Here is a 20,315-nt window from a genome sequence, read left to right on the forward strand (position 1 = left end):
CGAACAGACGGCAGCACGTCATTATTTTGCAAGCCGACAACGTGCAGCGCGCGGCAACACACAAATTCTCACCGAGGCGCTTCCGTGCGACTTCCTGGAAGAAAGCGACTTGACTTTTCCTAAGTGGATCCCAGGCAGGTCGCAACAGGACCAAGAAGGTGGAGTCTCCACTTCTATACTGGGACAGGTCGACCCCAGGAAGAAGAGGCATCATCCGGTGTCAGTTGGTCACCCCCCCCCCCCCCGCCCCCACTCATGTTTGTAGGAAGTAAGTGCGCACACACACACACGAAGCCACAGACGCGCCCGCTCAAAGAGGAAAGCAACTAGTGTGAGCTCGCACAAGATGTTCCACCCGAGCGCACGGAGCCCCTTGTTGTTCTTCTGTCGATTCTTCCGCCAACTTTAAGAGGAGCGGCGTCGACGGGAGCCCGTCAGGATGTCTCGGCGGGACCAGAGGTTTCGACGGGGGATGAAAGAACGGTAAGAAGACCTGACCCGAGATTTGTTGGAAAGTGCTGGCTGGCGCTCTCTCTCGTAAAAGTGCTCCACTTCCTCTACCGACAGCGGTACCCTCACTAACTGATCCCACCCAAAAGGGGGCACGGGGTCGGGGGGGGGGCAGTCTTTATGATGAAACTCACAGAGTTCTAGGCAGGAGACACACACACTCACCTGCAACATTTTGCCCTGAACAATACCACAGATGCATCATCATCATCACAGAGGGATTCCTTGGTCTTTGAAAAAGTCCTTTCCACCGTGGCAAGCCGTAGAATGGACACGTGACGAAAAGCCACGCCAACAGCATTTGAAAGAAGGCGCTTAGGCGTCCTTCAGCTAGTTTGGAATCAAAAGGAAGCCGGAAGCTGGGAGGCTCCGGATTTTCGGCCAGAAATGCCTCACGGGCCGCTGCGCGCAGCCCATTGTGTGCAAATGCCCGGGAAGCGTTAGCTCGTGTTTTGGTTGGTTTGCTTGTTTTAGAAAAAGAAAAAAAAAAAAGGATCCGCCTTGTATCAGACGGATTTTCCCCTTACGGCGAGTGAGTCCGGAACGTATCCTCGGCGGCTTCACACGAAGACCGCATTGTTTTGTTTTTGTTTTCCCCTCGTCACTGCGCGGGCTCCGCCTTTTGAAAAATGGCCGAAGCGCTTGAAAAGGGCCGGCGGCCACCTGCGAAGCGAGCGCTCCACGCCCGGCGACTGCCACGTTTGACTTGGTGACTTGCCAGTGTGGCCTTCGCTACTGGCGGGGAAAGGAAACCAGGGGGAGTCGGCCAGGAAGTGGCCGCCCACCACGATTGTGCCGCTTTTGCAGACGGGCCACTCGCCCCAACCATTTTCTGCTGGCCGTCTATTGTTCTACAAGGCTTGCTCGCACCGCCGACACATTTTTTTTTGGGGGGGGGGGGGGTCCACAAATTTGACCTCGGCATGTCACGCATCGAAGCGCGCAAGGGTGCACGCAGTTTGTGGCACCCACTTGCTCCAGGACACTACGGCCGTGTGTCTGGGGAGATGGTCTCGGTCTGCCCATTGGCAGGTGATACCCATCTCAACCGCTTCCCCAGAAGAAAAGGTCTCCTCCACGTCAATCGCAAAGATTTCACGTCAGCAAATCTCTTCGGATTGACAGCGATTTAGAACCGTTGACGTTGGAACCGTCACGATCGACGGGCACCGTGGTGACCGAGAGCCATAACGGCTCTTGTGGCTTCTTCGGGGAAGAGAGGACCTCGGGGGGCTCCGACCCGGTCGGGTCGCCGGTCGATGCCGGGGACATAACAAGACAAAGTGCCAAGTTGTCGCCGGTCAATGTCAGAGCACGTCGACAATTCACACGACTCACGTTACACATTCGGTACATTCGACCAGAAAGTTTGATCCAATCAATGAAGCTAACGTGCTTTTGGAATGTGGGGCGTTGCGAGCATACCCTGAGAAAAGCCACCACCCAACCACAAGGGAGCACACGCCACACTCCCTGCACAGGAAAGCCAGAGACAAGTTTCAAACCGCAGATGCCGCATCTGTGGGCCACGCGTGACAGCAACGTGCCGCATCTTAGTCGACATGAAAAACGATGACGAGGGCCTTCGACCAAGTTGCCGCGAAAGGTGCCAACTGGCTCGGGATACCAATTCTCTGGATGCGCCGCCGCCCCCTGGTGCGCAGGTGCTGGGAATGCGGCTGCATCCTGTCCCACTGGTACTACGAGCGAGACGGACGAGCGTACTGCAAGAAGCACTACTGGCAGCGTTACGGCGAGAAATGTCACGGCTGTGGCGAGACGCTCCAACCGGGACTCGTCATGGTGACCTCAACCGTCCGTTTAGCTCCCAGATTTGGTGTCCGAATCTTAGAAAGTGGCCATTGGCCACAAAAACCAGACGGGAAGGGACGTGGAGAAGGCGCGTCTGGCCGCCACCTCCATCAACGTGACACGGTAAGTGCTGGCCTGTGGCAAAAACACCGCGTGTGCTTCCAGGTTGCCGGAGAACAAAAGTTCCACCCCGAATGCTTCACGTGCAACAAGTGTCGGATATTCATTGGAGACGGAGACAGCTACACGCTGGTGGAACAAGACAATCTCTTCTGGTGAGTCGACGCCTTCGCATCTTTCAGATCTTGAGGTCCCTTGGCCGTGTTGAGCGGACGTTGGCCCCGCAGCGGTCGGTGTTTCAGTCAGGCGGCGGCGGCCATCGAGAGGCCGCACACGGTGGCGCTGGTGACGCTTCCCGCGCAGACAGACGGCCATCGAGGTCTGAAGGTGGCCGCCGGACCCGGCCAAGGAAGCGGCCCGCTGGTTACCGTGACAGCGTGCGTCAAAACTTTGGCAGGCATCCCGAACGTCAGTCCTCGACTTCCGATCCGATCCTCCCTCATCCTCTTTCAGGTTAGACTCGGACACCCTTGCTCCTGACCTGCTGCCTTCGGTCCACGTTGGAGACAACATCCTGGAAGTCAACGGCATTCCCGTCCGCGACGTTTGCCCCGACGAGGTTCTCGACGGCGAAATGAACCGAGCGCCCGCGAGCGATAAGTCCGACTAGGTGAAGCCAACCTAAGGGTAAGCCGTGCTCTCCTTTAGGTGGCGCTTGTAATCCGGGACACGAGCCAAGCACTGCAGCTGACCGTGGAACACAATCCGCGGTCCGAGACCGCCGCCGACGTCCGCGCAGACCTCAACCGCGTCTGTGAACACGCGCGGCCAAACCTGGATGAGGAGCCCGTCTTGGGGGTGGAGACGCCGGCACCCACGGGAACGGGTCTCTTCTCGCCTCACCGGCGAGGAGCCGCGGGAGCGCGATCCCGAAACATCTTGTAACGTCGTCGTCCCCTCCCCAACTGGCGATGGATTCCCCAAAGCCATCTTGTCCGGCTAAGTTAGGCTTCCCGTTTCAGGCGCAGCTGCAGCATTGAAAAGTCTTCTCTGTCACTCTCATCCCAACGGAAAGACATGGTGCGCTCAGAGTCTCTGCGCAGCGACCCCGAAGATCGAACCCATCGCATCTTCAGGCCTTCGGACCTCATCCACGGAGAAGTGCTGGGCAGAGGCTTCTTTGGACAGGCCGTCAAGGTAGGCTCGGATCTCTCAAGATCCCGAAAGAAACATCAGGGCGCAGCGTACACTCGGATCTTCGTGTGGCTGCCAAGGTGACGCATCGGGAGACCGGAGAGGTGATGGTGATGAAAGAGTTGATACGATTTGATGAGGAGACGCACAAGACTTTCCTGAAGGAGGTAAACGTCCGCCTGGGAAACCACCCGGGCTGGGGCTCGTTGGCTCATTGCTCTTGCGTGGTCAGGTCAAGGTGATGCGCTGTCTGGATCATCCCAATGTCCTCAAGTTCATTGGACTCTTCTACAAGGACAAGCGCATACACTTTGTGTCAGAGTACATCCAGGGAGGAACGCTCAGAGAAACCATTGCCAAAATGGTACGGCACCCGTTCTTTGTTGACTTCTTTATGTCACTTGAGGGTCTGTACCCGTTGATCTGGGGGGGGCGGAGGAAAGCGGCATGCTCATGCTAATATTGACCTCCTTCTGATGACTTTAGGACACCAACTTTGCGTGGAACGTCAGAGTGAGTTATGCCAGAGACGTTGCGGCTGGAATGGTGAGTTGAGATGCTCCATGACCGAGTCATCATCTCAACTCATTCATCACCTTTCTCCTGGTTAGGCATATTTACACTCCATGAACGCCATCCACCGCGATTTAAACTCATACAACTGCCTGGTCAAAGAGGTGAACTGACGGTTCTCGTCTCAAGTCCTTCAATATGATGACTCGCGTGGTTTTCCGAGAGCACGCAATGACTCCGAGTAAGCGCAGGGCGGTGGCTTTCTCCTCCCCTAGGATCAGTCGGTGGTGGTGGCGGATTTTGGTCTGGCTCGTTTGGTGACGGCGGAGAGGAATCGCAGCAGAACACCTTCTCTGGATCAAGCTCGGCGGGGGACCTCGTCGGAGCTCCGCAAGCCGGACCGCAGGAAGCGCTACACAGTGGTCGGGAATCCCTACTGGATGGCCCCGGAGATGATCCACGGTGACGCTCGTACGACCGTCAAACGTAGCATGGGCGCTCTGGACCGCGGCTCACGCCGTGTCACCTTTGCGCCTCTCAGGGAAAAGCTACGACGAACGGGTGGACATCTTTTCCTTCGGGATCATCATTTGTGAGGTAGGCCAGTCGACTTCCAAAGATGCTTCAACACAAAGGCTGCATGAAGACCGCCCTCCCCCGAGCGCGCTTCGATGCCACGTCTGGTGCTCTTATGGGTATGCGGGCACGTGTGAATGAATATTTTTCAGCTCATCGGAAGGGTGAGCGCCGACCCGGACTTCCTCCCTCGGCGTAACGACTTTGGTTTGAACGTGGCCGCCTTCATCGAGCGGCACCAGCCCCGGCGCTGCCCCGCGGCCTTCCTGCCGCTGGCCGCCCTCTGCTGCGACCTGGATGCCGAGCGAAGGTAATCTCGGCGCACTTTCACCGCCGCACCAGTAGCGGCCGGGGCCGTCATCTTGGCCAAACGCTCGCAGGCCTTCCTTCTCCAAGCTGGAGGAGTGGCTGGAAAATCTGCTGATGCACTTGGACGTGGGCCTGCCCCTCCGCTCCGAGGTGGAGCGGCTCTGCGCCGGCTTCTGGCGGAGCCGCGATTCGGAAGCGGGAACCTCGTCCGCTTCGCCCGCACCCCGCCAGAGTCCCGAGACGTCTCCCGACGACGATGGTCCGGTTCCTCCAAGCGCAAACTGCAAGCTTCAGGACACCGGCGAGCACCCGAATCCCAAACCGGCAGAGCAAAATATGAACGGCGGCCCGCCGTCGGTGTCCGACGCCTCCGAAAGTGGCGAACGGGCACGAGACTACTCGGGAGATGGCCAAAGCCGAACGGACTCCTCCCGAGTGGACAGCGCGCCTGTGAGCCCATCCCGTCGGTCCAGGAGGACCTGCAGAGTTTTGTGGAACGGCAACACAAAGGACGAGGAATCTTTGCCATGACCTCTTCACCTCGTCAACGCATCGAGCGGACAGCGACATGCGACGCGACACGTCGGGGCGACCCGCAGAAAACGGCGTTCATGCGCACCGTTTGCAAACGAAATTGGGGCCGCGCCGACGAGTCCCTAGCCCGGATTAAAAATGGCCGCGTTAAAAGTGTTGGCAACAAATTCATGGCACGGGTCGCACGATTACGACTCGGCCCGGCAAACGGAGAGAGTGGCGACGCTCTCCTCCTCTATTGTGTTTGGAAGAGAGGCGGCATCACTTTCGGCTCGCTCGGCGCCCATTTGAAAATCAGTCTCCATCTTGAAAAGCGTGAAATGCAATGTGGAGGCGCTCCGACTTAGCGCACGCATCGCAAGGCAGGAAAGTCCGTTTCCATTTCCATCGACCTCCCACAAAAGACTCCCGCTGCCTCTGTACTCGACAGAGCACACCGATCTTCATTTTGCACTTGGCTGTGGTTTTCTTTCTCTCTTTCTCGTTGGGACCAAGCTGCGTTTCAAAGCGGTGTAGAAACAAAGACGCTAATAATTTCATGAACTTGCACTTCAAGCGTTACTGCTCTGAAATAAGCCACGTTTGGCGGATATTGTCTGAAAGACATTTTGTTTCTGGGTTGTTTTTTTTTTTTTTTTTTGGAGGGGGGTTGTCATTTTAAACCATAAATATGTAGAATCCCTTCATCGTAGTTTTACGTATACACAACTTGATGGAGAACTACTTTTGACATTAGAATCGAGGCTAATAACAACTACGGCGACTTGGTAACCAAAGCTACTGATGACAAGATGGCAGTTCTGATGTGAAGCTAAGTTAGCTTAGGGCTGCTAAGTTAAAAAAAAGAAACGCTCACTCGGGTTTGATGGTATTTTTCGTCCTTCCGTGTTTTGTGTAAATAAAAACAGAGCGTAAATGGCCTTGTCGTGCCCACAAAAAGTAAAAGAAAATGAAAATGCAAACTCACGATGGAAGGGCGTCCCGCTGTCACCGTTCGGATCCCCTTTTCATTCGCCCACCGTGCCGACTCCAAAGGTATCCGTGCTCATCGTTGCTCATGAACGGGTTTGAAAAAAAAAGCTCCAGCACGGTGAGAGTCGTTGGACGAAGCTAGCCAACGAATAGCGTTAGCTAGCTAGCCGACGCTATCTCGTGCAGTTGGGCTTCGCGTGACTTCGCGAACACGGGCCAAAGAGTTGCCGTCGCGTTTTCAAACGCTTTCGAGGCTTTGACTTGGGAAGCTTCCTTGGGAGTGAACGGACGGGCGGCGTGCCGCGCTGCCATCTGTTGAGTTTGGCGGGGGGCTGCTCTCATCTCCGACCAAGAAGAAAAGCGCGCGCGCACAATCCGCTCACTCGGCTGTCGTCGGAACGGAGCGCGAGTCCTCGCCGCTCCGCTTATAGGGAGGATTCGACTCGGGGAGACGTTTTCCACTCGACCAGCCCCCGCGACTAGCGTTCACCTTCGCCGCACCCGCTTGGATGTTTGACGGCGACGAGTCCATCGTCGCCTTTCTTGGCACGCTTTGGATTGACACGGTCTTGCATACGGTCACGCATCTTCGGTGTTACCGGAAAGTTTCCTGTTATATCGTAAGGATTGATTCAAAATGCCACGTCTGTTTTTATACAGTGTGTGTGTGCGCGCGCGCACGCGCACGAACAGCTACAACTTTGTCAGAAAAGGAGGTGACATTGGCTGTTGTCGGCAAAGGTGGTGTTTGTGATGCGTGTTAGTGTCGGCCGTTGTGTCTGCCTCTGCCTCCGCCCCCTCCCCGCCTCGGCGAGAGCATTGGAAGAGCGATTGAAGCGGCTCCAAAGGTTTTGAGGGGAGTGACGTGGATGCGGGTGCTGGCGAGCGCATCCGGCCGCAGGCTCGCCGTTGACCCTTTGCCGCTCGATCGCAGCTCAGGAGGACGCGGGAGCTTCTCGAGAGGATTCGGGAGCAGACGCGGATGAAAACAAGACGGGGCGGCCGACGCGGATGCGGCTCGGGCCGACGAGTGGACCGAAAACACCCGGCTGACTTCTGATCGGCGCATCGTGGCGTTTCTATGCGCCCCCCCCCCCCATCAACTGTCACTGTTTCTACCGCCACCCAGTGGCTGTCGCTGTGAACTGTGAAGTGACAAGTCGAATAAAAACGGAGAAGGAGCAGGCGCCAAACAGGGACTGTGGTAAATGTCTTCATATTCATTAAGAATCTTTGCGATGAACGTTGACGGCCGGCCCACAGCGCCCAGGCCTGCTTCTATAACTTAACACTTTCGCCATAGGGAAAAACAGCCGCGCTCCGATTAATATATGATATCCGTATTTCCCACAAACATGCGCCGCAACGACACAAACGAGGCCGGCGTGACAAAGTCCGTCCGCGAGATGGCGCCATGCGAGCGCAGTCACCATCGGAAGAACGTTGGAGCGGTCGACAAAGCGCTTCTTTTTTTTTCACATTCGGTCCCAAAGAGCAAAAATCGAACTTGTCTTTCCATTCGCTCAACGTGTGTGAAGAAAAAAAAAGGAAAGGAGCGGCTTTCACACAATTAAAAAAAACCCTCAAAAGTCCAATTCTTGTTTTGTTGGGGATGCTGAGCTGCCTGCGGTTTTTGCGCAAACTTCTTTCCTGGGTGGCGGCGACTCGCCGAGTCTCCGCGCAAAAGAAGCACCGCATGGGCTCCCTGACTCGCAACTCGCTCGGATGTACTTTCGAGGAGCCAAAACGGCGCCAAGTTAGTCGTCGTGGGCGGGGCTTTGGCCCGAGCGTGGTGACGCAGTTTTGCGGAGGAGCCCGTCCACGATCCTTCCTTTTTGGCGGCGGCGTCCGGTCCCAAGAAGATCGGAAGATGTCCGAGCGCCAGTTCAGGCCAGTTTGATGGTGCCGATGGGGAAGGTGGGCACCGTTACCATGGTGACGGCCGCCTGGCCCACCAGCTGGGGGCGGGGCGCCAGCACCGCGGCGGCTTTCCCCGGCGCCGCCGCCCGCTGGCTCGGCGCGCCGCCGCCACCGCCGGCGCCCGGCTGACGGGGGGCGAAGGTGCGCGCGATGTGGCCCACCACGGCGGGCCGCGCCACCGACACCCCCTGCGGGTACAGGGCGGGCAGCGCGCCCAGCCGCGCCACCTGGTGCACCGTGATGTGGCCGATGGGGGCGGGGCCGGGCGAGGGGGCCACGTGCGGGAGCTGCTTGTGATTGGCGCGGCTGACCGCCTGGATGACGGAAGGGTGGGGCGCGGCGGCGCGGGCGATGACGCCGGCCGGCGGGAGCGGGGCCCGAGGGGGAGGGGGGGCCGGGGAGGAGGACGGGCGCGGCGGCGGGACGGGCGGGGGCGCGCGAGCGCCGGCGGGTGCGTCCTTGTCGCCGTCCCGCTCCGCGTCGTCTTCGCCTTCTGTCGGCAAAAGAAAGAAGCGGTGAAAGCGGGCGTCGGCCTGCGTGGGCCGGCGGCCTGTGGCGTCCGGCGCCGCCTACCCGAAGCGGTGGAGGTGGACGCCTGGTCGTCTTCGGGCTGGACGCTTTGCCGGATGAGGCGTTCCACCTCCGGCGCATCCATGCGCTGACTCAGCTCCTTCTTGAGCTCCGCCAAACGCTGCTGGATGGCGATCTTCTCCCGGGCCAGCCGCTCCATCTCGTGCTCGTACTCCTTCTCCTTGCGCTTCAGCGTCTGCCCCCGAGCACAAAAAAAAAAAAAGAAAGAAAGCAAAGGTTACACCCGCCGCTTTCCGCCGATCTGGGCCTGAGAACGTGGCGCGGAGTTAAGTCACGGCGGAAGGGGAGTCCGCCAGCGATTGACCAATCGCGTGACAGGAAGCGAGCCCCGCTGACCGGTAAGGCGCATCGCCATGGCAACAGCCCAGGATGCTTTGCCGCTTTTGTTTTTTTTATATATAATAATAATACACAATAAGAATAATAGACAACCGCGCTGCACTTTTCCCAAAATCTCTCTTTAATTTGATGCAATAATGTTCCCAAATCTGACTTTTGGAAAATATTGCACAGCCCCCCCCCCTGCATGAAACTTGAGATACATTTTTCGTGTGACGGCGACGGGCCCGAGGGAGGCGGCGGCCCGGCGCGCGATGTCGGCCGATACCTGGATGTAGCGCAAGGCGCCGCGCAGGACGCTGAGGTTGGACGTCTTCTTGTCGTCCACGTTGGGGACGTTCTTCTTCAGCGTCTCGAAACATTCCTTCAGGTGAGCGCGCCTGACAAAAACCAAAAGATCACACTCGCTTTCATGCGAGATGTCGCCCACGGGGGCCCGCCGGCACGGCAGACGCGGGGGCCGGGCGGCCCTGCTCGGCGATGACTTCTTTCTTCTCAACGCTACCTTGGGTTTGAAGCGCAAAGTGGCGTTCACGTAGCGAACCCAAAACGGCTCGGCCTCGGTCACTTGTGACACGCGACTTGCGCTCGGGTGCGACAAACGAGAGCCCTCGTAGAAATAAGAGCTTGCTTGCGGAAACAAAAGCCACCGATCGGATTCCGCAAGTGCCCGGCGCCGGATTTTCTTTTCTTTTCCGAGGGCGGGCCGGACGAAGAGAAGGCCCGCGAGATCCGGCGGCGCGACTGACTCACCTGTTCTGCTCCAGCTTGTTGTGGACCTCCCTGGTGCCCGCCCTGAGAATAGACGACAACAAAGGCGCGCCCAATCAGCAAGCACCACACCAATCCAACGGGATGATGATTTGCAGGCACTGACCCCCCAGGCCTCCTCTTGGCGTTGGGCCCTCCTCTCACGTCATCCGGCACGAGGCCGTTGGTCCCCAGGTGGGACGCCGGGGCGGGGTGCGGGGCGGCTCCGTCGCCGCTCGCGGGGGCCGCGTAGCCAAGGTGAACGGGAGGCCGCGAGTCGCAAGTCGATTGGCCGCATTGGAGCGGCCCGTTGGCCGTGTCGGCTTTGACGCGGGGCGGGCTCGGCGGACGGCGGGGCGGCGCCCGCGGCGGAGACGGAGACGAGCCGCGGGCCGGAGGAAGGGCCGCCGCAACCGGCATGGCGGGGATGACGGCGACGGGGGCTTGCGGGGGCGGGGCCGCCGGGCAGGGAGGCCGCTCCCCCCGGCCCGCTCCGATCGGCTGCGGTGCGAGAGGCTCCGGGCGTCTCGACTCCGCCTTCTGGCCGGTGGGCGCCGTTGCCTCGCATGGATCCTCCTCTAAAAAAGGGGGGCAAATAGCAGAAGGAGCATCAGCCGCGGGTGTAAAGACGTGCGACCGGTCCCCGAGGTCGCCCCGCGACCGCTCGCGGACTTCAGCTCACCCCGACGATCCAACGCGGATCTTTAATGTGATGTCATGGGGAAATGAGGAGCGCCTGCGTGTGTGCGTGCGTGCGAATCGGTGTGTCATACCCCGAGTTGCCACGGAAACAGCGGCCACCTCGGGAACGTCCCCATCGCGGCCATTCCTCCAATGAACTGACGCGACCGCATGCCAATCGCCTCCCCGGCGTCCGTCCGTGCGAGACAATTCACTTGAATTCGGGTGTCGTTTGAGGCGGCGGGAGGGGTCAAAGTTTGCGGCTCGCTCAGTCAACACTTTGGACTTTCCCAACAGACCACATTTGCGGATGAGCAAAGTGTACGCCATCAAATCATCAAAATGTCCGGGTGGGGGTATTGTTGTTGTTTTTATTGGGGGGGGGGGGGGGAATTGAATGGTTGAGAGTGGATGTGGCTCAACGGGACCGGCAACATTTGCTCGAGTGAAGATTGAAACAAGTCAAGGCGTTTTCCTGCACTTTGGATCATCTCGCATTTTCGGACACGAAAAAAGTTGCTTGAAAAGTCCAAAGACGGAAGGCGCAAAAGCGCTTCTGTCGACGGCGCGCGCTCACGTGACTCTCCACGCGCCACAATGCGGTGTGCACGCGCACGTCAATTATGTAACTGGGTGGAAAAGCTCGGTCGACGTGGGAAGGGGGGGGGCGGCTCGACAACCCCAACCCCCGCCAAAGTGCGTGTGTGTGTGTGGGCGTGTATATGTGGCACGTGGTCTTGGTGCTGGTTTCGGTCTCACTGGACGGAGACGTCATCGGAGGAGGAGTCACGCAGCCATCTCCTCCCGTAACATTCCTTCGTTCCCGGTCTGTCACGCTTGCGCGCGCGCGCTCGTGAACTCCAAACAAGCGCCGTGGGTGTGAACACGAGGGAGCCCCCCCCCCCCTCGCACGGCCCGCTCAAAGTGGGGCAACTGTGGATCGCGATCGTGACACACTTCGAGCACACATGGCTCCCGCTGATGTGTGTGGGGGGGGGGGGGGCGCGTGGGGGCGGTCGTAGAAAAATCAACGAGGAAGGGACAAAACGCAAGGCTCGTGACAGGAACCTCCTTGGCGGTGACGTATGCACGCGCACGGGTTTCCGCGTTGAAAAAAAAGCCAAATTTCACCGTGGCAGAGCCGAACCGAGAACAGGGGCAAAGAAAGAAGGTCGGGGTCGGTCGCGTCGCACGGTTCTTACCGCGGGAGAGGCGCCGCGGTTGGACTTGACGCTCCGCCAGCTCGCTCCGATCCCGCTCGGCCTGCCACTCCAGGAAGCGGGCGGCCTCCAGCAGCGTGTCGATGCTCATGGCCGAACCGGGACTGGCGGCGACGACGACGACTACGGCCGATCCAGGCGAGACGAGACGAGACGAGAGCGGCGCGGCGGGGGCGAGGGGCGGGGGAGTAGAATCGGCACGCGCGGCTCCTGGACCCCGCGGGATGCTCGCTCGCAAATCTAGCTGGCTCGCTCCTCGGCGGGGCCGGAGCGGGCCGGGATCGTCCAAAGCGTTCGGGCGACAAGATGGCGATGAGGCACTCCGAACTCAAAACAATCTTTGAGGCGTCCCACGCCGCGCCCACTCGCCATCCGGCCCCGCCCTTTACTACGGCTTCCGCCAAAACGCGGCGCGCGTCACGTGCTCTCCCGCGCCGCTCGGCTCCGCCGTCAACCGCCGGAAGCCGCGCCGAGTCCTTCGGGCGTCCTTCGCGCGCGTCGAAGCCGTCGAAAAGTGAGCTGGCCCGAGTGACGTCACTGATCGCGCGACGGAGTCGGCGGGACGCGCTCCGTTCCGCGCGGCGGCCTTTCCGCCTTTTGACGAAGACCTCGTCCGAGGCGCGTGACGGCCGCCCAATCCGCGACGAGAACAACAAGCGTGCCACCGGGCCGCATGGACGCCCGCCCCGCCCGCAGCCAACACCCGCGTGACCTGCGAGCCCCCGCCCACAACAGGCGCTCGGTCAAAGCGTGTGTGTGTGTGTGTGAGGGTGGGGGCTAAAGGACGAGCCGTCAAAGTTGACGTGCAAAAGCGCCGCCCCGACTCATTCCAGTTTTTGTTTTCATTTGTAGTCGTTTTCGATCACAAACAGGAAATGCAAGAGGCGTTGATGAAGCTTCTTTTCTGGTCCCCGCCCGCCGGCTCCTCCCGCCCCTCCCTTTCCTTCTGTGTGCGCGTGGGATGGGCGGGGGGAGCACATGACAAGCACGTGAGGCGTGAAGAGGAAGGGGAGGGGCCAGTTTGTGGAAGGGGCGTGGTGACGATGACGACGATGACCCAGATGAAGCGCCGCAACGCTCGTGGCTGTGCAGACTCGAAACAAACGCCTCGGACGCATCGGACGCAAGAGAAAACAAATCCAGGTGGGGGCGGAATCCCCATTTCAGCACATTTAACGAAAGGCGTCCAATCGGCAGTTGAGCAGGAAACACGAAAGGGGCCATCGTCACCCTCGGCCATCTCTCAGGTGGCCAGAGCAGCCCCCCCCCCGCCGAGTCCCCAAGTGGCCGTTGCCTTTGCGCAGCGGTCGCCCCGGCGACGGTTGCCAAACCGTCAGTCGTCGTGACCCCCTCACTCAATCCATTTTCAAAAATGAAAAACTTGAGAGCCCCGAAGGGTTGACGACAAATGACGAGTTCATTTGCCCCCGCCTAGACCGGCCCCTGCACCGGACACTAAGCGACACTTGGAGCTCGTCCTGACGTTTGCAGCGCAAGCGGCAAAATCAAGGAAGGAGGACGGGAGGCGGAGCCCTCAAAGGCGAACTTGACCGAGTCCGCGGCAAAATTCAAGGAGGGCGGGGTGGGGGGTCACACGCTCACAAATGGCCAGAGTGCAAAAACAACAAACAAGATGCTGGCAAAAGGCCGAAGGTGCTATTTACATTTTATTTTTCTCGATCCCGGAAACGTCACATCCACAAAAACGGACACGCAACTGTTGGCGCGTGTGTGAGGTGCTCAGGAAATTGGCAAATCATTTACAATGAAGGGCAAGAGTCAGTTTTGGGCGCGGGACGGGAGGGGGGGGGTCGTCGGCCGCGGGAGGGCCCTCAACGACACTGCCACACTTTGACCGTCTGGTCCACGCTGGCCGTGGCCACGTAGGGGGCGCTCTTGTGGAAATCTGACAAGAAGAAGAGGCGTGAGAAGGAAGAGGACCAAAGGTCAAGCTCGGGTCTCCGTCGGAGCCTTTAAACATTTACAATACAATACACGCTGCGATTTCACAAACAACTCGTTTCTCGGCGGCGCTTGGGCAAAGGGCCCCGAATAATTCCAATGAGTTTGCGGACGAGCGAAAGACCGGGAAAGGCGAGCGTGGGCGGCCGCTCACCCAGAGAGGTGACAAAGTGCTCGTGAGCGCCGAGCGTCTTGGCGCAGCGTTTGTTCTTGTAGTCCCAAACCCGCAAGGTCTTGTCGTCGCCGCAGCTGAGGATGAAGCCGCCGCCGGGGTGGAGCAGCACGCCGCGCACCCAGTTATCGTGGCCCACCTGCGCCGCCACCACAAGCGCCGCTTGTCAGAGGCACCGTTTCAAGGCCCGCAAACAAAGAAATCCAATCCCACTCTAGAAATAAAATCAACGAGGAAGCGGCGGCTCGTGTACTCGCCAAGGTCATGACGCAGATCCCGATGCCGACGTCCCACATCTTGATGGTTTTGTCTCTGGATCCCGAGAGGAGGAAGGGTCCGCCGGCCGTGGCGCACCTCCCCTTTTGGGGGTCACAAGAGGGCAAAGGGCGTGAGGGGGCGGGATTTGGGGGGCCCACGGGGGGGCGTAGCGTACCTCGGAGCCGGTGGCCTCCAGGATGGAGGCCCCCGCGCCGTCGGGGGCCCAGGAGACGCACTCCACCACGTGCTGGTGCTCGCGCAGCTCCGCCTTGCACTCTTTGGACAGGACGGCCCACACGCGCACCGTCTGGTCGTTGGAGCAGCTGGCGATCAGCGAGCCGTCCGGGTTGGGCCGCACCATGCGCACCCACTCCCGGTGGCCCGTGAAGGTCTTCACGCAGTACCTGCGCCCACACCGCAAAACCCGCAAAGCCAGTCGGCATCCATTCAGAACGGCCCGATGGAATTTTTGCTGGTGCGTGCGTGCGTGCCTACCCGGTGGCCACCTCCCACATTTTGATGGTCTTGTCTCTGGACGCCGACACGATGTGGTCGGCGTTGGGCATGATGGCAACGGACGAGACGTTGTGGTCGTGGCCTGCAACAGAAAAACGGCCGCCTGAGTCCGAGCGAGCGGGCAGGAGGGCGGGCGGGGCTCACCGTGCATGGTCCTGATGCACTCGAAGCCTCGGAAGTCCCAAAGTTTGATGCTCATGTCGGCCGAACACGAAGCCAGCAGCTCGCCCGTCTGGTCGAAGGAGACGTCCTGCACCGAGTCCGTGTGGCCCTTCAGCGTGCGCTCAAAGTCCCCCGCCTCGTAGTCCCACACCTGGCGGGCGGACACGCAACCATTTGGAGGAAATGCGACGGCGGCGAGCCCCCCCCCCCCCCCCCCCCCCAGCGGCGGACCCACCTTGATGGTGGCGTCCTCGGAGGACGTGACCATGACGGAGAGGACGGGATGGAAGACCACCCGGGTGATGGGAGCGCGGTGGCCGCTGAGGGCGTAGCGCTCGGGGGGGCGGGGGATCCACTCTTTGGGGTCCCTCTTGGGTGCGGCGGGCCCGCCGTGCCGCGTCAGCTCCTCCTTGGCTTCGTTCAGCTTGGACTCCAACTCCATCACCTCCAAACAAAGGGCGGCAAAGTTGAGGCTCGGCGCGCCTCGCGTCCCCCCCCCCCCCCCCGCCCTCACCTTCTTCTGCAACCGGATGACCGACGTCCACTTCTTTTCCAGGAGCCCGGCGTACTTTTTGTCCGCGTCTTCATTCTGGACATCATCACACGTTGAGCCAAACGAGGCGCCACGCTGCCGCCGCCGCTTGCTTTCGGCCCTTCGCGTTCGCTCCAAACGCGGACGAGCGCCTTTGGAATGAACGCGACGAAGGCCGAGGGGCCGAGGGGCCGGCCAAAACCGGCGGCTTGGGAAGAGTTTTTCTCTTTTTTTTTTTTTTTAGGTTTCCCGAAGGAAAGTCGAGTGACTGACCACGTCCAAGTCGGCCTCCTTCTTGAAGGTGCGGTAGGCGCCGTCGCATCCGCTGGAGCGCAGATAGTCGGCGACGGCTCGGTTTCTGGTCCAGGTTGCCGTGGAAACCACACACACACACAAGTATTATGGCACAGGACGCAAACGGCACAACACATTGCAGCTCAATATTTCAGCGGTCTTGCGTCAATTTAGGAGGCCCCTCCCTCCACTCTGACGGGAGGACACGCGCGCACCCCCAGATCGCTGTCCCACAAGCATTTGGCTCGCAAACGCGTGCCGGTCAAAATGTCATGCGGTCAGAATTGGCGGCCGTGGAGGTTTGTCCCAAAAACATGCACGCAGGCACACTTACAGTTCGTCTCTTTGTCTCTGTGACAGCACCATGACGATGGCGGCGCGTCAGGCGGGCTCGTCGGCCGAATCGGGCCCGTCACTCCTCACGCGCAGGAAGCGGGCGGACCAGCGGCCCCGGATGACGAGAGACCAAGCCCGAGTGGAAAGGCGCCGTCACCTGAGGGGAAAAGTGCTTGGCGAGGACTCCCGACGACCACCGAGAGGACATTTGGATGTGGCCGATGAGGCCCGCAGTTGCGTCGTCGCTGAAATTCAACATCGGCTCCCGGGATGGACGATGCCAAAAGCAGTGGCGGCCGCCTCCAGAGCCTCCGTGTCAACGCCCGCGTTTGACGCCAAGGAGCGCAGCCAACAAAGTGGCGTCCCGCCCGTGTTTCCCATTTCAAGCGCTGAAGGTTCAGCATCAAGAGTCAGGAAGCCAACATGGAGTCCTGAGTTCGTCATTTCCGAACAACGTATCCACGACGGAAAGTCAAGACTGAACGTGCGCTTGCCGGCAAGCCTCATTGACCCTTGACCTTTGCCACGGCGCCACTCTGAACTCAAGTTCAACTTTGACGCTGCATACGGAATTTCAAAGCAATCTCCCGAGTCAATTGCATCTTTCCTCATGGTGGGAGAGGGATTTGAATTCCCCGGAGTCCGGCCGCCGCTCGTGGCGAATCTTTGTGGGCTTTCCTCAAAAAGTTGCAAAGCCGAGAAGCACCAAAAGCAACGACGCCCTTTTCGGCGGACGCTAGCTTAGCCGCGAGCCAGTTGGCCGCCTGCACCTGCCAGATGCGCCCCCCCCCCACCCCCGCCCGGCTTCCACGGCGCCTACCTGAAAGGGTCACGACGTCGACGGCGAGGAAGGAAGGAGGAGGGCGGCCGCTCTCGAACGCCTCAATGTGCGCAAGCTGACCAGCGAGCAGCCCGAACCGAGTCGACTCGTCGCTCGACATTGGCAGCCAGCCGTGCACCAAACGGGGCGTCACTCGCTCACTCGGCACTTGTCGGGCGCACGCGTGACGTCAGCCTTTCGAGCTGAGAGCACCAAAGGCCATCTCGTCTGAAGACGTCAACACATTCACCATTGAGGCCGAGCGTGACGGCTTCGCACTTCGCGCTCGGCTCGTCCTCGCCGGTCGCGACCACCGTCGGGCGACAACACAAAAGTACTTTCAACCTCGCCCCCCAGAGTGGAAATGTTGGGCTTGCCTTGCCAAGCCTAGCCCCGCCATTTTGACAAGGACGAGAGCGAAAGCGAGTCAACGTCGCCCAAAGCCTCCTTTGGGGACACTCGGACGACTTAGCAGCTCATGAATGTGGGCGCTCGCGTCCTCTTCAAGTGGTGAAAAGGCGCACTTGGGCGGCGCCGTTGTTCTCGCGCACGCCGACGGGAAGCCGCGCGTCGGGACTATGCCCGTTTTCACCAAAGACTTGCTTGAAGAACCGCGCGTTTGCGTTTTTTTCTGTTTTAGAGGAGTACCCAAAAAAAATCATCAAACTGGCGTCGGGCAGTCGACTAGAGGTGCGTTCAATGACCACTCACATAGTCGGAAATGTTCTACATGCGGGGAGAATTTCGCCGCTTTTCGTCAACGCAACCTGATTATTCACCTCCGGCACTGGCGCACCAAAATCGGAACAGCAGCGTCTTAAATCAACAAATCAGATGACTGAATGGTCTTCCGGATGTTTTAATTTGAAATATGTTGATAGGTGCTCTAGCCCCCGCCCCCCCACCCCTTTTTATATGTTGTATATGGGTGTTCGGTCGTTGGTTCACGAACGCGTGAGTACGGAAGGAGGCCCACTAGCGCGAGGTCGCCCACACTCGCGACCAAACAGTGACGTCATGTGCTCGACGATCCGCCGCCGGCTGGTAACCGAGGCAACGCTGCATCCCCTCGCGGGTCGGGGATGCTCGGCGGGACGCGGCCGACTCCTTGCCACCTCCTTGTCGGCTTTTCAAATTCAAAGTCCTCCCTCGTCACTCGTCAGCGCGCGCGCGCTTGCTTTTACGGCTCTTTTAGGATGAAAAGGTCAACGGAAAGACACTGAAAGTTTGTCAAACGGTGATTTCATTTTCAACGTTGGCATTGATTGACAGGAAGGCAACAAGTTGGCATCAAGTCGTCACAAGGACCGGCCGCCCACGTCGGCCAATCGCAGGCGGTCCGGCAGCCGGGGCGCGCGGGCGGCGTCACAGGGCCGTCTCGCCCTCGGCGCCGCCCATGTCCACGCGCCCCCGAAGGCCGCCGCCCTCGTCCACGTCCTCCCAGTCGTCCTCCCGGTCGGCCGCCTCGGCCCTCCGGCGCGGGGGCGGCAGAAAGAGGGCGGGGTCCGGCATGGGGCGCGGCCTCTGCGGCGACGTCACTCTCTCGCGGGGGACGCACGCCCGCACCCGCTCCGTCCTCACGCCGGCCCCTCCGTCGTCCTCGAGGGCGGGCCGCCTCCGCAGCTGGGCGCGGGCGGCGTCCAGCTGTCGGCGCAGGGCGGCCGCCGCGCCCTTCTGCCGCTGGAGCTCGCGGCCGAGCGCGGCGATCTTGCGGCTGCGCCGCTTCAGCTCGTCCAGGAAGCGGCGCTCGTCCCGGCGCAGGCTGCGCCCCAGCTCCGAGGCCCGCGCCCCTCCCAGGCGCAGCGCCCCGCGGGCCGCCTCCGTCGCGCCGCGCCGCTCCTCCAGCAGCCGCCGCGCCGCCTCGCAGCGGGACGTCAGTTGCGCCTCGTCCTCTGGCGCACAGCAAAAGATGGCGCTCAAAACGACACCCGCGACCGAGTCTCGGCCGTCGACGCTGCGAAGGCTTCGGATGGATTCGTCCGGAACGCGGGCGAGCGCCGGCTCCGAGCCGCCCGAAGCCTTTCCCAAACGCGCAGTGCAATTTGGAGCCTGGGGTTGGATTTAGCCTCACGGCGCCCTCCTGTGGTTGCTCGGTGTACTGTTTGCCGACGTTGAGAAAGAGCCCCAAATCGTCCCCTCCCTCTCCTGTTCCGCTGTCAAACTCGCATCCCGTTTTGTTGACGCCTCGGACAAGATTTGTCCCAAAGTCACGTGGTGTCAAGATAACGGACGATTTGCTTCGGGCGACGATGCAATAAAGCGGCCGCGAAAAGCAAAAGAAGCCTGTTTATTTGAAATCTTTGTTTGCGTCAAGGCTTATTTTCCTGCCACATCAGAACGGAGAAAATGGCATTTCGCTGGCGTTAGCGCTCAGATGAAGGAAAGTGTGACGTCACAGCTCACCTGCTGTTGTCCTGTGCGGGAACCTGGAGTCCAGCTCGCAACTCAACTCTGCGCCCACACACACACAGAGGAAGTCATGAACATCCCGGCTATTCCGCTTTAGCTCGCAGATCCACGAAGGAGAAGGCCTCGCCGCCGGCGGGCTGTCGAGCGCGCGCGCCTACCTTGGCATCTCCTCTTGAGGTTGCCGATCTCCACGTGCAGGCCTGCCAGCAGCGTCACATGCTCGCGCTGGAGGAAAACGATTCCTCGGTGCACGCTGGCCACGTGACGCTCCAGCGCCCGACCGGCCTCCATGGCGGCCGACCGCGCCACCCGCGATAGCCGCAAAACGGGATCAGGAGCCGCCGGGGCGGGCGGCGCGCGTGCAGTCTTACCGGGTGACGCGACTCGACGCGACGCGGATGCCGTCTCGCTCGTCGACCGGCCGCCCGCCCGCAACACAAAAGGATCCGCGCCGGACGCGCGCGCTTCGTGCAGCGGAAGGCGAGCGCGCGCCGGCGGGCTGCGGAACGAAGGAGGAAATGAAACAATCGCGTCCTCGTTTCCGCCTTCTGCGCGCACGCGCCGAGCGACGCCTCGTTGTGCACACCGAAGCAGCCCAGCCCGGCGTGTCCGCGGGGGCGAGTACTGCCACCTAACGGTGGGAAGAGAATCTCCACAAGGAAAGGACGGCAAGCGTGCTTGCCCAAAGACGAGTTTTGCAGGCTCCCGCGGATGAGGCCGAGTGTGCGGCGTCACGAAACGGCGTCGACGGTCGATGCGAGGGCAAAATAGTCCGTAAATGTGCTCGAAGGTCAGATTTAATCAGCTTCCTTGTTTTTGTTTGAATATCGCGGACGGACCAAGAGAGTTCCTTCAAAGTCGGGAATGGCTACA

The 20,315-nt window shown here is 60.3% G+C and overlaps 4 protein-coding genes and 1 long non-coding RNA gene across 8 annotated transcripts; 2 read left to right on the top strand and 3 right to left on the bottom strand.

Annotated features, from left to right (window-relative positions):
* The first annotated feature begins 99 nt into the window (after nucleotides 1-99).
* On the top strand, nucleotides 100-5,675 carry limk1b (LIM domain kinase 1b). 4 transcript variants are annotated; one of them, XM_052048068.1, is made up of 15 exons: nucleotides 100-483; nucleotides 2,175-2,313; nucleotides 2,488-2,597; nucleotides 2,670-2,819; nucleotides 2,896-3,001; nucleotides 3,091-3,323; nucleotides 3,405-3,579; nucleotides 3,657-3,743; nucleotides 3,809-3,940; nucleotides 4,063-4,122; nucleotides 4,188-4,253; nucleotides 4,365-4,551; nucleotides 4,631-4,686; nucleotides 4,818-4,975; nucleotides 5,046-5,675. In XM_052048068.1, exons 1-15 carry the CDS (start codon nucleotides 440-442, stop codon nucleotides 5,503-5,505), a joined length of 2,163 nt encoding a protein of 720 aa, XP_051904028.1. In that variant the 5' UTR covers nucleotides 100-439; the 3' UTR covers nucleotides 5,506-5,675. The 4 variants fall into 4 exon arrangements, with proteins under 4 accessions (XP_051904028.1, XP_051904026.1, XP_051904029.1 ...); XM_052048066.1 differs by having other exon boundaries at nucleotides 2,175-2,597; XM_052048069.1 differs by lacking the exon at nucleotides 2,670-2,819.
* Nucleotides 5,676-7,662: 1,987 nt separating this feature from the next.
* Nucleotides 7,663-12,624, bottom strand: LOC127587900 (max-binding protein MNT-like). Its single transcript, XM_052046374.1, has 6 exons — nucleotides 11,964-12,624; nucleotides 10,208-10,658; nucleotides 10,084-10,125; nucleotides 9,599-9,710; nucleotides 8,974-9,166; nucleotides 7,663-8,893 (listed from the first exon to the last, which is right to left on the bottom strand). Exons 1-6 carry the CDS (start codon nucleotides 12,070-12,072, stop codon nucleotides 8,367-8,369), a joined length of 1,434 nt encoding a protein of 477 aa, XP_051902334.1. The 5' UTR covers nucleotides 12,073-12,624; the 3' UTR covers nucleotides 7,663-8,366.
* Nucleotides 12,625-13,784: 1,160 nt separating this feature from the next.
* Nucleotides 13,785-16,388, bottom strand: LOC127587901 (lissencephaly-1 homolog A-like). The gene is made up of 10 exons (XM_052046375.1): nucleotides 16,212-16,388; nucleotides 15,857-15,941; nucleotides 15,566-15,640; nucleotides 15,287-15,496; nucleotides 15,034-15,202; nucleotides 14,869-14,971; nucleotides 14,549-14,777; nucleotides 14,373-14,474; nucleotides 14,098-14,254; nucleotides 13,785-13,887 (listed from the first exon to the last, which is right to left on the bottom strand). The coding sequence occupies exons 1-10, from the start codon at nucleotides 16,241-16,243 to the stop codon at nucleotides 13,814-13,816; spliced, it is 1,236 nt and encodes a 411-aa protein (XP_051902335.1). The 5' UTR covers nucleotides 16,244-16,388; the 3' UTR covers nucleotides 13,785-13,813.
* On the top strand, nucleotides 15,832-17,680 carry LOC127587902 (uncharacterized). Its single transcript, XR_007958906.1, has 2 exons — nucleotides 15,832-15,944; nucleotides 17,509-17,680. It is a non-coding gene; the product is annotated as an uncharacterized LOC127587902 (long non-coding RNA).
* Nucleotides 17,681-17,972: 292 nt separating this feature from the next.
* On the bottom strand, nucleotides 17,973-20,094 carry LOC127587903 (coiled-coil domain-containing protein 92-like). Its single transcript, XM_052046376.1, has 3 exons — nucleotides 19,601-20,094; nucleotides 19,437-19,484; nucleotides 17,973-18,925 (listed from the first exon to the last, which is right to left on the bottom strand). Exons 1-3 carry the CDS (start codon nucleotides 19,731-19,733, stop codon nucleotides 18,399-18,401), a joined length of 708 nt encoding a protein of 235 aa, XP_051902336.1. The 5' UTR covers nucleotides 19,734-20,094; the 3' UTR covers nucleotides 17,973-18,398.
* Between the last annotated feature and the right edge of the window lie 221 nt (nucleotides 20,095-20,315).

The sequence above is a fragment of the Hippocampus zosterae genome, chromosome 16 (genome assembly GCF_025434085.1).
Source record: "Hippocampus zosterae strain Florida chromosome 16, ASM2543408v3, whole genome shotgun sequence".
NCBI lineage: Eukaryota > Metazoa > Chordata > Actinopteri > Syngnathiformes > Syngnathidae > Hippocampus > Hippocampus zosterae.